The sequence below is a fragment of the Siphateles boraxobius genome, unplaced genomic scaffold, assembly GCF_051911475.1.
Source record: "Siphateles boraxobius isolate OS27281-9 unplaced genomic scaffold, OSU_SipBor_1 41, whole genome shotgun sequence".
Lineage (NCBI taxonomy): Eukaryota > Metazoa > Chordata > Actinopteri > Cypriniformes > Leuciscidae > Siphateles > Siphateles boraxobius.
In genome coordinates, this window is record NW_027509042.1 from 27823262 (window position 1) to 27837070 (window position 13809).

General features: G+C 38.5%; 1 protein-coding gene across 1 annotated transcript in view; it reads left to right on the forward strand.

Annotated features, from left to right (window-relative positions):
- The window catches only part of srp68 (signal recognition particle 68), an 85225-nt gene that overhangs the window by 67352 nt on the left and 4064 nt on the right, over positions 1-13809 (forward strand). Inside the window, exons 15-16 of the mRNA XM_077199130.1 lie at positions 13279-13354; positions 13517-13569. Of these exons, the coding sequence (XP_077055245.1) occupies positions 13279-13354; positions 13517-13569 (129 nt within the window). The remainder of the gene's footprint in view (positions 1-13278; positions 13355-13516; positions 13570-13809) is intronic.

Sequence of the window (13809 nt, forward strand, 5' to 3'; positions counted from 1 at the left end):
ATATAAATCTCATCGGACCGAACAACTTTCATGCTCTAAGTTTTACGCCAGCCCAACAGGAAGTTGGCAATTTAGGGTTGTTTGGAAAACGTATGATCTGGAATTTTAAATACTCCTAGGAAATTCATCTGATTGCCACCAAACTCAGTCAGTATGAACTCAAGACATTAAGGATGCTAAATTACGGGCAGATTTTTTAAGGGGTGGTAAAATGCCCTTTTCACAAGATGTAAAATAAATCTGATGTCCCCAGAGTGTGTGTGTGAAGTTTTAGCACAAAATACCCCACAGATATTTTTTTATAGCATGTTGAAGTTGTCACTTTTTGAGGGTTACCAAAAACGCATCGTTTTGTGCCTGGCCCTTTAAATGCAAATGAGCTGCCTCAGAGGATGCGGTTTCAAGAGCTCTTGTGTGTTAGCAGCTCGATTACCTCATGCAGACACACTAAAATGACAGAAACTGTTCTGCCTCTAATGTTAAAACAGAGTCAGACAAAGATGGAGAGACTCAAGAAGAAGTGACAAGTAGAATGCAACTGGCCGTCTCTAAATGGTTAGTTGATGAATTTATGTTGCTGATGTGGAGTTAACTATCTTCAATTAGCATATTCTGTCATGATCATCTTTAAATCGCTCGTATAGGAACTGTTGTGAGATGCACAGAGTGACTTTTTATTGCATGTGAAAAGGATGCTAAAGTTTGAGCTGACTCACAAATGTACTCTTATACAACAACTTTTCCTCTTCTCAAAATGGACTGCGTGTCCCGGGGGCGGGGTTTATGTATATTTTAGGGTTGCTGATGTCACTAACCGGAAGGAATGTCGTGTAGTCCCTACCAGCCATTTTTTGGACCACCCGTCCTTTTCTTTAAAAGCAAATATCTCCCTTTGCTTTGAACTTTGAGCGCTGTAACTTTGCAGATGTTGTTTATGCTCAAACAGCAACATTTCACACTAGCTAAAGTTAGAAAAGTGAAATCGTGTTTTACCACCCCTTTAATATCTCAAACGATTTGACCGTGGCGAGGAAATTAATTTATGGCGAGAAACAGGAAGTGTATTATAACTTCTGCATACATTAACTAATCTTGATGAAACTTCAGCTCAAACTTTTGTGTTTGTTGTAAGAGGCCGATCACATGTATGTGACTATTGTGAGTCAAAGTTATAGCATCACCAACTGGTAGCAGGAAGTGTAACTTTTTTTAAAATGCTTTGAAATCTCCCTCTTATTTTTACCAGAATTGTTCAAAACTTTATCGGTATAATGTAAACACATGGCAGATGTAGACCTGTGAAAGGATTATTGATACCTTAAATACTGTTGCCTTGGCAACGCATCAAACTTTAATATTCTTTTTGGATGCTTTTGAGACTCTTAGCATGCTTGAAATTGCTTCGAAAAGTTTCCGAAACGGGCGTGGTGCAGGGGATCAGTAGCGCCACCTTTTGACAAAAGTGGGGGGGTTAGTTTTCTAGTTTTACCTTCAATCATAAAACTTGATACGCATATTGTTCTCATCGAGCCGGACAACTTTCTAATTTACAGTCATTAGCTCCGACCAGGTATTTTGATTTGAATGTGGGTGTTTTAGAGCAGGGGTTCCCAAACTTTTCCATTCCAGGACCCACCTAGACAAGAATAATCTATCTCAAGACCCACCAGAATGATTTTAAATCATGAATGTGGGGTGGGAGGCGTTAGATCTCTTTAGAGCAGTTTTCTCCTTGTCATAGTATGAAAGACATATAAGTTTAATTGCAATACAAACTTATGTTGCATTATCAAAAAAATGTAAAATTAAAATAGCAGCCTAATGGCTGTTGAAATAAAGTGAAGAATACTGAGTAGTTCTTGTCTGCTGCCTCAACTAATTCACCCAGACACGAAGTTTTACATAATTTTCCTTCTGTGTTGGAAGGTAGAAAAATGCATGCGAGGGAATGCAAACAACGCACTCTTACGAAGACCATATCTCTGAAAGACAACAGCGCTGTGTTGAACAGACGACAGATTAAGGGCCTGTTCACATATCGCGTCTTTTGCGCGCTCAAGTTCGTTATTTCAAATGTAGGCGCGCGGTATGTGCGCTCATAATGGAAGCGTAGCGGTGCGACGCGCTCGTTTTTTCCAAGCGCCGCATCGAGATAAAAAACATCTCAACTTTTCAGAATGCCCCAAGCGTTTTCCTTGCTGTAACGGAGAGCGCAGCTGATGGTTGCGCTTAGCAACGACAGACGCCTCCGGAGCGCAACCGCCCTAGCGCTTTGGAAAAAGGAGAACGCCGCGCACCTATCGTTTTCTAGCGTTTTTAGGCGCTATATGTGAACAGGCCCTAATGCGTTTTCCAAAAGCATCGTATGCCTAAGTAGATCGTAAAACCATTGCCACCAATGGTCTCTACAATCAACTTAGCTCACGATGATTTTGGGAAACGTAGCCCAGACCTGAATCAGCCTTTCGTGACATTTGAATTCTCCTGTGCAATGCGATCTCATGCAGAATGCAGAGCAGTGATTGGAGTAAACGATGTGTGAGTGTGTGTGTGTGTCATTCATGAAACGTAAATTTTGCTGCAGCCAATAGTGACCCCTGTTTTAGAGCATCTCTCTCTCTCTCTGTCCCTGTGTGGGGGGTGTGGGGATTTGTCTGTTGGAGAGATTGCTTTTATTTTTGTTTTTCAAGGTTTCGGGGGCTTTTGGGGCCCTTAACATGCTTGAGAACTCTTGAAACTTTGCACACAGGTCCGAACCCGCGGCCATCAGGGCTGGGCTGGAGCTCGCACCCGGGCATGGCAGGGGAACTCAACAGCGCCCCCTTGAATGGGGTCCAAAAACTTGGTCCATAGATCAAACACGCTTGCATGTAATATGAAACTCGTTGCACATATAGATCTCATCGGGCCGAACAACTTTCGCACTTTTACGCCAGCCCAACAGGAAGTTGGTTATTATGGGTTGTTTGGAAAATGCGTGTTCTGGAATTTGATATACTCCTCCTAGTGAATTCATCCAATCGTCACCAAACTCTGTGTGCATGAAAGTCAAGACCTTCAGGATGCTAATTTGCCAGCGGATTTCTGATATCTCGATATCTCGAATAAAACGATATCTCGATTTATGGTGAGAAAAGGGAAACATAAGTGTTATTACTTCTGCATAAATTAACTGATCTAGATGATACTTCAGCAGTGTGTTCGTGGTGAGAGGCCGATCAGATGGATGTAACTATTGTGAGTCAAAGTTATAGCGCCACCAACTGGCAAAACCCATGTGTCACTTTCAAAATGCTTTTGACAAAGTGGGGGGTTAGTTTTACCTACAGTAACAAAACTCAGTATGTTTATGGCGAGAAAAGGGAAACATAAGTGTTATAACTTCTGCATACATTAACTGATCTAGATGATACTTCAGCAGTGTGTTCCTGGTAAGAGGCCGATCAGATGGATGTAACTATTGTGAGTCAAAGTTATAGCGCCACCAACTGGCAAAACCCATGTGTCACTTTCAAAATGCTTTTGACAAAAGTGGGGGGTTAGTTTTACCTACAGTAACAAAACTCAGTATGTTTATGGCGAGAAAAGGGAAACAAGTGTTATAACTTCTGCATACATTAACTGATCTAGATGATACTTCAGCAGTGTGTTCGTGGTAAGAGGCCGATCAGATGGATGTAACTATTGTGAGTCAAAGTTATAGCGCCACCAACTGTCAAAACCCGTGTGTCATTTTCAAAATGCTTTTGACAAAAGTGGGGGGGTTAGTTTTACCTACAGTAACAAAACTCAGTATGTATATTGTTCTCATCGAGCCGGACAACTTTCTAATTTACAGTCATTAGCTCAGATTAACAGGAAGTCAGATATTTTGATTTGAATGTGGATTTTTTTTAGATACTCCTCCTAGGTGGTTTATTTTATTCACACCAATTTTTTTCAACATGATGAAAATACATTAAAGATGCTAAATTGTTAACGGATATTGAATATCTCGAACGGATTTTCTATGGCGAGGGATTAAAGTCATGTCTAAAAGAAAACGGGTAAAGCCTCATATCATCTAAAAATGTAACTATACACCATTTATTTCTACATAAAATTATACAAATATTAGAATTAAACTTTCAATTCAAGGGACTGTGAGGATATTTTCCCACCGGTTAATCGACGACGTGTGACACCGGCGAGGGCTTTTAAATCACTATTATAAAAGTGAAAGTAATTTCGCCTGTGAAGAGACGACTCAAAGCCGGCGATATGTTATGCCATAAATTACTACTTGATTAACTAACTGTATTTTTCTATGTACATTTCCGAAATGCACTTTCTGTAAAGCTGCTTTGAGACAATGTGTATTGTGAAAAGCGCTATACAAATAAATTTGAATTGAATTGAATAGTTCACGTCTGCACGGACATTGATAATGGTTCGGAGCAGAGCTAGTGTTTTCAATTAATTCCTATGGAAGTAGGGGTTACGTTAGGCTGTGTGTGTTTGCGCGCGTGATTGTGTCTGTTACAGTGACGAGTTTAACGCTTGATAAAGTTTAAGGCCATGTCTTTTTGGATATATATTTTTTTATTACAAAATATGCATATAACCCATATATATTAAATGTATTGTTTGCTTTAAATTTAATTTAATATTGTATGTTTGGTAATTGAACCTGAATTAATTTAACATTAATGTGCTATATTTCAGATCAATATATTTGTTCTCCTTAATTTTAACTAACACTATATTCTCATCTGATTTGAACCTGAATTTGCTATATTTCAGATCAATATATTTGTTCTCCTTAATTTTAACTAACACTATATTCTCATCTGAATTGAACCTGAATTAATTTAAAATTAATGTGCTATATTTCAGATCAATATATTTGTTCTCCTTAATTTTAACTAACACTATATTCTCATCTGAATTATTTATTTCTGTATAAAATAATTCAACCACTAAAAACACATTTGTAAAACACAAAAATAAACAGATTAGTGCTAGAGCCCGACCGATATGGATTTTTGGGGGCCGATGCCGATACCGATATTAGGGAGTAAAAAAAGCCCGATACCGATATATCGGCCGATATTATTTATGTGTATATTATAATACAGTAGCAATATTATTTATGTGTATTATAGTACAGTATACCAGTCAAAAGTTTGGACACTTTCCTATTGGTGGGTACTTTACACAGTAGCTATAAACAGAATAAATATATTTTATAAAGACGTTTTGCAATGATCACTCAAATGTGGTAATCAAACACTTGTGTGACACAGATATGTAATGGAGGCAGGGGGAATGACAGAATGAGAATTATACAGCTGAGCTGTAACCAAACTAGTTTGCATTGCATGTTATATTATATTATATTATATTCTAAATACTGTTGCATAATCTTCACTAACGACGACTTTGTCTTTTAATTTAGTCATAACTTGTATCAATAAATATATAAAAAGTGTCACTGACAAAACCTTATTATCTTCTATTTGTACTCTTAATTCATCTAATCTCTACCAGTGGAGGAAGAACTCAGATCTTTTTACTAAAGTAAAATGAATAATATCATAATGAAAACGTTTTTAATTACATATGTACAGTACTTTTATACTATTTTAAATAATTAGTAAGCAAAATGTACTAAACGTGAAACTAGGCTACTCTTAATGCAAAATGGCCCTATATAAAGTGTTATAATTATATACATTTTTGGAATATTGCTTGATGTTGTAACGTAGCGTTATCAGGCAGAATGAGCTTTAACACTGTGTCTACACCGGACGCGGCCGTTACTGCTCGCGTCGCAACAGCTGTTTACCCTAGACAAAGCAGAATCAGTTTACTGTCGGAGATCGCTCGCGCCACGCATTTTAATCAATGTTTCATCAACCAATTGCCTTAATAAATAAGAAGGCCTAAATATAGCAGACAATATAATCAGGACTTCTCAGCTGCGCGCTTGCAATAGTCACAAGCTCACACAATACGTGACAGAGGCTTGTAGCAGAGAAATCAATTCTGTGAATTACACTGCGCAAATCACAAGTAGGCTACTACCCACCGGATGAAGAAGGGTTGGCTCTCAGTCTCCACAGGCTACATAAAATATTCATTTTATTTTATTTTATTTTTCGTGTTTGCATTTATGAGGAAAAAACAATGTTACAGACGCGACAGTTCAGCACTTCGGACGTGAGCGCTCTGAAAGCGGCACTAATGCTTTGAAACTTTCACATAGACATCAAACAGAAAGCACAAAACCTTTCGTTTCAAAGTGAATTTCGTTTTGTATTAATTGTATCTTAATTTTAATCAATGTTTCATCAGCCATTTGCCTGGATTTAATTTATAAGAAGTAAATTTAGCAGACGATAGATAATCTCGACACTGAGGCGCCTGCGGGTGAACTGGAGCTCGTCTCATGAACCGAAACTCAGCGTATAGACCTGAGAATTGAAATATATCTATATTGAAATGTCTACTTTTAAACAGAACAATTCAAAACGAAAGACAGACAGACTCATGTAATCGTATGAAATGTGCATTTCTCTCTGGCGCGCGCTCACTGAAGATCCCGAGTCAGCATCTACTTCATCTTTGGCTGACACTGACTGAAAACACTTGTTTATTAATAAACAATTAAAATGTCTCCTTGCTATATTTGTTGTATTCATAATCATTATTTTTGCCAGTTCTTGTGACAGCTTTTAGGTGCTTTATTGGCAGCGCCACCCTTACATGAATCACCGTACCCGCATTTTTTAAAATATTCATTTATCGGCCATTATAAATGCCGATACCGATAGTTAGGAAAATGCCTAAAATCGGCCGATAATATCGGCCCGCCGATATATCGGTCGGGCTCTAATTAGTGCTCTGTTTGAGACAAGAAATGAAAACCAATGCAATATTTTGAATGTCCAAAAGATGGCACCCACAGACTGTTTTTAAATGAGGTTGGATTAAATATTTTTTGCTTTTAAACTGTGTGTGTGTGTGTGTGTGTGTGTGTGTGTGTGTGTGTGTGTGTGTGTGTGTGTGTGTGTGTGTGTGTGTGTGTGTGTGTGTGTGTGTGTGTGTGTGTGTGTGTGTGTGTGTGTGTGTGTGTGTGTGTGTGTGTGTGTGTGTGTGTGTGTGTGTGTGTGTGTGTGTGTGTGTGTGTGTGTGTGTGCGCAACTATCTTTGTGAGGACCAGTTTGCGTTTTAGACCATTGGAGTGAGGACAAAGAGAGTAAAGTGAGGACATTTTGGCCGGTCCTCACTTTCTGAGACCCCTTTAAAGGCCTGTTTTTAGGGTCAAGACTTGGTTTTGGGATAAGGTTATAATTAGGCTTAGGGTAAGGGTTTGGGTTAAACACTTCACTCCAGTAAGCGGCTAGAGATTGCATTGTGTCAATGAATGTCCTCATAAAGATAGATGTACAAGTGTGTGTGTGTGTGAGAGATTTTGGTTGGGTGATAGTTGTAGGTAGACTTGTAGTCAAGACCGCCTAAACCGAGACCAAGATACTACCAAGACCAGAGGGTATCGAGACCAAGACAGATCAAGTCGAGACCAAGTCGAGACCGGAAGGGAAAAAAACAGGGACGCTGGTGGCTGGTGTGCCAGATTGGGCGTTTTTTTTCCGCTACATATTTAGGCCTGTTTACGGTGTGTTTTAGCCGGGTTTTCGCCTGGAAGGCTCTATGGAAATCTGGCGCCCTATTGAACGAAGTTAAACTGAGAGCGCGCCGCACGCCGTTCACAGACACCAGAATGAACGAGTTCACAGTAGGGGTGGTCGAAACTGCAAAATTCGGTATCGATCCGATACCAATACAGGGCCAGTATCGCCGATATCGATACCGATACCAATACTTTTTAATTTTAAAAGTATGCTTTTGAACTTACATGCACTTTCCTGTGCTATAGAGCAGTGTGTCATGATTTATGAGGTGAATACATCATCAATATGCTAAATCTGAATACGTTTTCATGACCACTAAATATTTCATGATTTGTGCTCTCAACTCGCCTATAATTAATCAGTGACTTTTACCAAACTACCCTAATTATAGTAAATGCACTATTGTACACTAGCCTACTGATCAAAAGTTTGGGGTCTGTAAGATTTTTAATTCTCTTCTGCCTTTATTTGATCAAAAATACAGTAAAAACTGTAACATTATTACAATTTAACATGGGCTATTCTGTAATTTATTCCTGTGATCAAAGCTGAAATTTCAGCATCATTACTCGAGTCTTCATGATCCTTCATGATGAGAATTCATTTTAATATGCTGATTTGCTGCTCAAGAAAAATTTCTTATTATTATCAATGTTGAAAACAGTTTCATGTTTTTGTGGAAACCATGATACATTTTATGCAAAATTATTTGATGAACAAAGTTGTAAACAGCATTTACAGGTCCTTCTCAAAAAATTAGCCTATTGTGATAGTTCATTATTTTCCATAATGTAATGATAAAAATTAAACTTTCATATATTTTAGATTCATTGCACACCAACTGAAATATTTCAGGTCTTTTATTGTTTTAATACTGATGATTTTGGCATACAGCTCATGAAAACCCCAAATTCCTATCTCAAAAAATTAGCATATCATGAAAAGGGTCTCTAAACGAGCTATTAACCTAATCATCTGAATCAACTTATTAACTCTAAACACCTGCAAAAGATTCCTGAGGCTTTTAAAAACTCCCTGCCTGTTTCATTACTCAAAACCGCAATCATGGGTAAGACTGCCGACCTGACTGCTGTCCAGAAGGCCATCATTGACACCCTCAAGCAAGAGGGTAAGACACAGAAAGAAATTTCTGAACAAATAGGCTGTTCCCAGAGTGCTGTATCAAGGCACCTCAGTGGGAAGTCTGTGGGAAGGAAAAAGTGTGGCAAAAAACGCTGCAAGAGAAGAGGTGACCAGACCCTGAGGAAGATTGTGGAGAAGGACCGATTCCAGACCTTGGGGGACATGCGGAAGCAGTGGACTGAGTCTGGAGTAGAAACATCCAGAGCCACCGTGCACAGGCGTGCACAGGCGTGTGCAGGAAATGGGCTACAGGTGCCGCATTCCCCAGGTTAAGCCACTTTTGAACCAGAAACAGCGGCAGAAGCGCCTGACCTGGGCTACAGAGAAGCAGCACTGGACTGTTGCTCAGTGGTCCAAAGTACTTTTTTCAGATGAAAGAAAATTTTGCATGTCATTCGGAAATCAAGGTGCCATAGTCTGGAGGAAGACTGGGGAGAAGGAAATGCCTGAAGTCCAGTGTCAAGTACCCACAGTCAGTGATGGTCTGGGCTGCCATGTCAGCTGCTGGTGTTGGTCCACTGTGTTTTATCAAGGGCAGGGTCAATGCAGCTAGCTATCAGGAGATTTTGGAGTACTTCATGCTTCCATCTGCTGAAAAGCTTTATGGAGATGTAGATTTCATTTTTCAGCACGACCTGGCACCTGCTCACAGTGCAAAAACCACTGGTAAATGGTTTACTGACCATGGCATTACTGTGCTCAATTGCCCTGCCAACTCTCCTGACCTGAACCCCATAGAGAATCTGTGGGATATTGTGAAGAGAAAGTTGAGAGACGCAAGACCCAACACTCTGGATGAGCTTAAGGCCGCTATCGAAGCATCCTGGGCCTCCATAACACCTCAGCAGTGCCACAGGCTGATTGCCTCCATGCCACGCCACATTGAAGCAGTCATTTCTGCAAAAGGATTCCCGACCAAGTATTGAGTGCATAACTGAACATAATTATTTGAAGGTTGACTTTTTTTGTATTAAACACTTCTTTTATTGGTCGGATGAAATATGCTAATTTTTTGAGATAGGAATTTTGGGTTTTCATGAGCTGTATGCCAAAATCATCAGTATTAAAACAATAAAAGACCTGAAATATTTCAGTTGGTGTGCAATGAATCTAAAATGTATGAAAGTTTAATTTTTATCATTACATTATGGAAAATAATTAACTTTATCACAATATGCTATTTTTTTGAGAAGGACCTATATGAAATAGATTTTTTTTAACTAGTGTAAAACCCTTGACTGTCACTTTCGATCAATTTAATGCATCAATCCTTGTTGAATAAAAATATTAATTTCATTAAACAAGTCTTACTGACGTCAACATTTTTATCCCGTTATGTAATTTGTTTATTGCGAAATAACTCTCGATTGTTTCTCTGTCATCAAGGCATCGTTTCTCAAACAAACTGTGACAGAAGCACCAGCATCGAACGTTCTCTGTGATTGATTGGTTTCATCTTGTATCCATATGACTAGGAGAAATGGTTCTACCAGAGCCCGTCTCCGTCTACTCTTATTAGACATTGTCTGGTTCTACCCTACACAATTATTCGCTAACATTCATGTATTTTTCAACTTAGAAGGTTTTTTTACACCCTGATTTGCGTTCTAAATTAATAAAAATTACTGGTAAAAAAACACATTTGGATCGATATTTTAATGAGGATCGATCCTTTTCGATACCACGTCAGTATCGAAAGTATCGATACTTCAGGATCGATCCGCCCACCCCTAGTTCACAGTAACAGTCACCAGGCAGTAATACAGTACGTTCAGTTCACGCTCGCCCAAAATATGAACGAGTTCATGAACAATGAACGCGTTCAGGCACAACATTGCTAGTGTATTCTCTATTCGTTCTGGTGAAATCACAAAACATAATGCACACAAACGTGTTCCTGCTTGATATACAACCACTGATGAACATAATCGATTTTGATGAGAAAATAAACTATACGAGAAAAATAAACTATAAAATGCGAATTAGAACCCAGAACCTCTGACTCGGTTGGCGAAAATTCTACCGCTGGACCATTAAGATATTCCATTGTTCAAACAGGCGAAACAAGTCACATGAAAATTCAAATATTGTTGCATCATCGAACATTGTGTCGTCGTGGATATTGTAGTATTGCATTGCTAAATCTCCCGACCACTATGTCGGTCTGAGAGAGCGAGACCAAGACAATACCGAAAGGTCCGAGCCTCTAATAAACTATAGTTTAGCATCCAAATACTTTGCAAATGTTGATACATTTTGATTCTAATGAGAGAATCACTATCTCTTTAGATTATTTTGTTTTGGCTTGTTTATAGTTGCTTTTTTTATTTTTCTTCTGTTCTGAATATAATTAAATTTAAAGTATTTGTTGTGGAATATTTTGAGTGTATCATAAAATCAGAATACTTCTCTCATTTTAGTGATTTCCTAGTTTTTTTTTTTTTTCATTGTTCTAACCAGGTCAGGCAAGTAAAATGGTCCCTTAATTTATATATATAATTTATATTTGTTTATTTATAAACTATTTATATAGTTATAATAAAAAAAATATTATTTTTATATATAGTTATAAATATACCTGCGAGCAGTGATGACGGGCCCAAGCCGGTGGCACTGCCACCCTGGTGCCTTACCCTAAAGGCACCGGGGTGGCGGTGCCACCAGCTTGGGCCCATCATCACTGCACGCAGGTATATTTAGAACTATATATATATATTATTAAAAAAATGTATTACAACTATATAAATACTGTGTGTGTGTGTGTATATATGTATATATATATGTATATTAGTGCTGTCAAACGATTAAAATATTTAATCGCGATTAATCGCATTAACGCTGTAGTTAACTCGCGATTAATCGCACATTTTTATCTATTCTAAATGTCCCTTGATTTCTATTTTTCCCATTATTTTTTCTAATTTTAATGCTCTTATCAACATGGAAAAGTGGATCGGAAGTAAGTTTGTTCTTAGCTGTGGTATCCATGTGCTTCTGCCTGAAGTCATCCATTGTAGAGCTTAGATCGGGCCCAAAAAATCAAGCCCTACCCGAGCCCGTGCAAATTTTTTTAATACGTGGGTCGTTATAACTGACGTTCTTAACTACTTTCTATGTTACTTTCTCCCGCCCGCAACATTTTTGTCCTGCTCCCGCCCGCAAATAGACTTTTTTGTGTAGGCTAACGTTACCTCCAAATAGTTTCGCCCACGTGTCGCCACCATACACATCAGCATAAATGCTCCTGATAAATTATTTGTTATTAAAGCATTAACACACAAACCACTGTTATAATATAAAAGCAAGCAGGCTACTGCGTGCATGGTTTGGCATGACTGAATGCGCGCAAAGTGCGCTCCCTTAATAATTCCTAAAAAGCTGAGATCAGATCTCACACAACTCTGTTATTATCAATGAAGCTGACTGCACAATGAATCTTTAATAATATATACACTTTGTTTGTTATAATTTGAGGATTTGCCATCATACAGAATTCAGCACTGAAAAAAAAGTCAGTTTTGAGCGGTGAGGGGAGTCTATTCTAAATGCATCTGATTGGCCATTGCGTTCAAGAAATGTGTCTGCGTTCAATCACATGTGTCTGTGATTGGCTACATCGCTGAACGCTGCAAACGTGTTATAAAAAGAAACTCTGGCCTGTAAATCGTTTCTATTTTGTTTTAGTTGTTCTTGTTGCTTTTCTGCAACATATGAATAAAAATGTATTAGTTTTTATGTTTTATACATAGATATTTATAGTTTGCGGGAGTCCCGCAAATCGTTTTATTCTCCAGTACCCGCACACACAGACTGAGTACATTACCGCACACGCTCGTACTCGGCCATCAAATCTAGTCTCGCGCCGCACTCTATTGCGTTGAGAGTGGAGTCAGTGCACGTCTCTAGATCGGCGTCTCGAGCTCGCGCCATCCACTCAAAACATAACGTTAGCCTATTACTCTTTGGCCGGCGCGCAAGCCCAAACAAGTATGTGCGGCGTGCCTGTTGTTTTGTTTCCGGTCTAGCTATCCAGTGTGATGTTGTAGTTTTTCTAACGTTACTAGTTGTTGCAACAGTATGTGAAAAAAACTACAAAGTTTGCTAGGCCAAAAAGAGCGTTAATCTCGCGATAAAAAAATTGACGCCGTTAAAATGTGTTAACGCCGTTAATAGCGCGTTTAACTGATATAAAAAAAATATATATATACTGATATATACATACACACACAGCTGTTTTTGCTACAGAAGTCAAAATCTGATTATATTATAAACATTTGATATATGTTCCAGAACTTTTTCCATAATACTTCTGGTACTTTTTAGTTGTTTAATTTTAAGCCAAAGTTTTACTTTCAGCTTCGCAATTCTACTAGGTCAAATAGATTGTGAAATTCAATGTGCTCTTCTAGATAAATGTTTTTGCACTCAGTTTAGCCCTCATGCCATTCCTTCCTCTCAGAATCTCCCTGATGTCCAGGAGCTGATTGCTGAGGTCAATGCTGAGAAGTACTCCCTTCAAGCCGCAGCCATCTTAGGTGGGTAAACATGACCGCAGCCATTTCCATTCCACAAGGGACCAGTCATTCTTAATGAGCCAGAAACAGTCACTTTATTGACATTCCGACACAGTGGTCATATGTCTTGAAAGCTTCATTAGCTGTAACTAACTGTGACAAACTGTGACATTTGTGTTTTAGACACAGAAGATGTTGCTGAGTTGCCCCCACCACAGCAGATTAAAGATTCCATGGTAAGAGAGGACATATGGACAATGGAAAGACTTCAAATGTTTCTGAACTTTTTTTTCAGTTTACCTTTATATTGGGGATTATTAGTTTGCCCTAGATTCATTAAAATATTCAAAACTAATGCATTTTTTTACCTTTTAAAAATATTTTCTAATTGCTATTCACAAGCTCAAGATCATGTCTATTTTATGGTTTTAGACAAGGAATGCTGATGTAACTGCTCTCCAGGTACACAAGTGTTG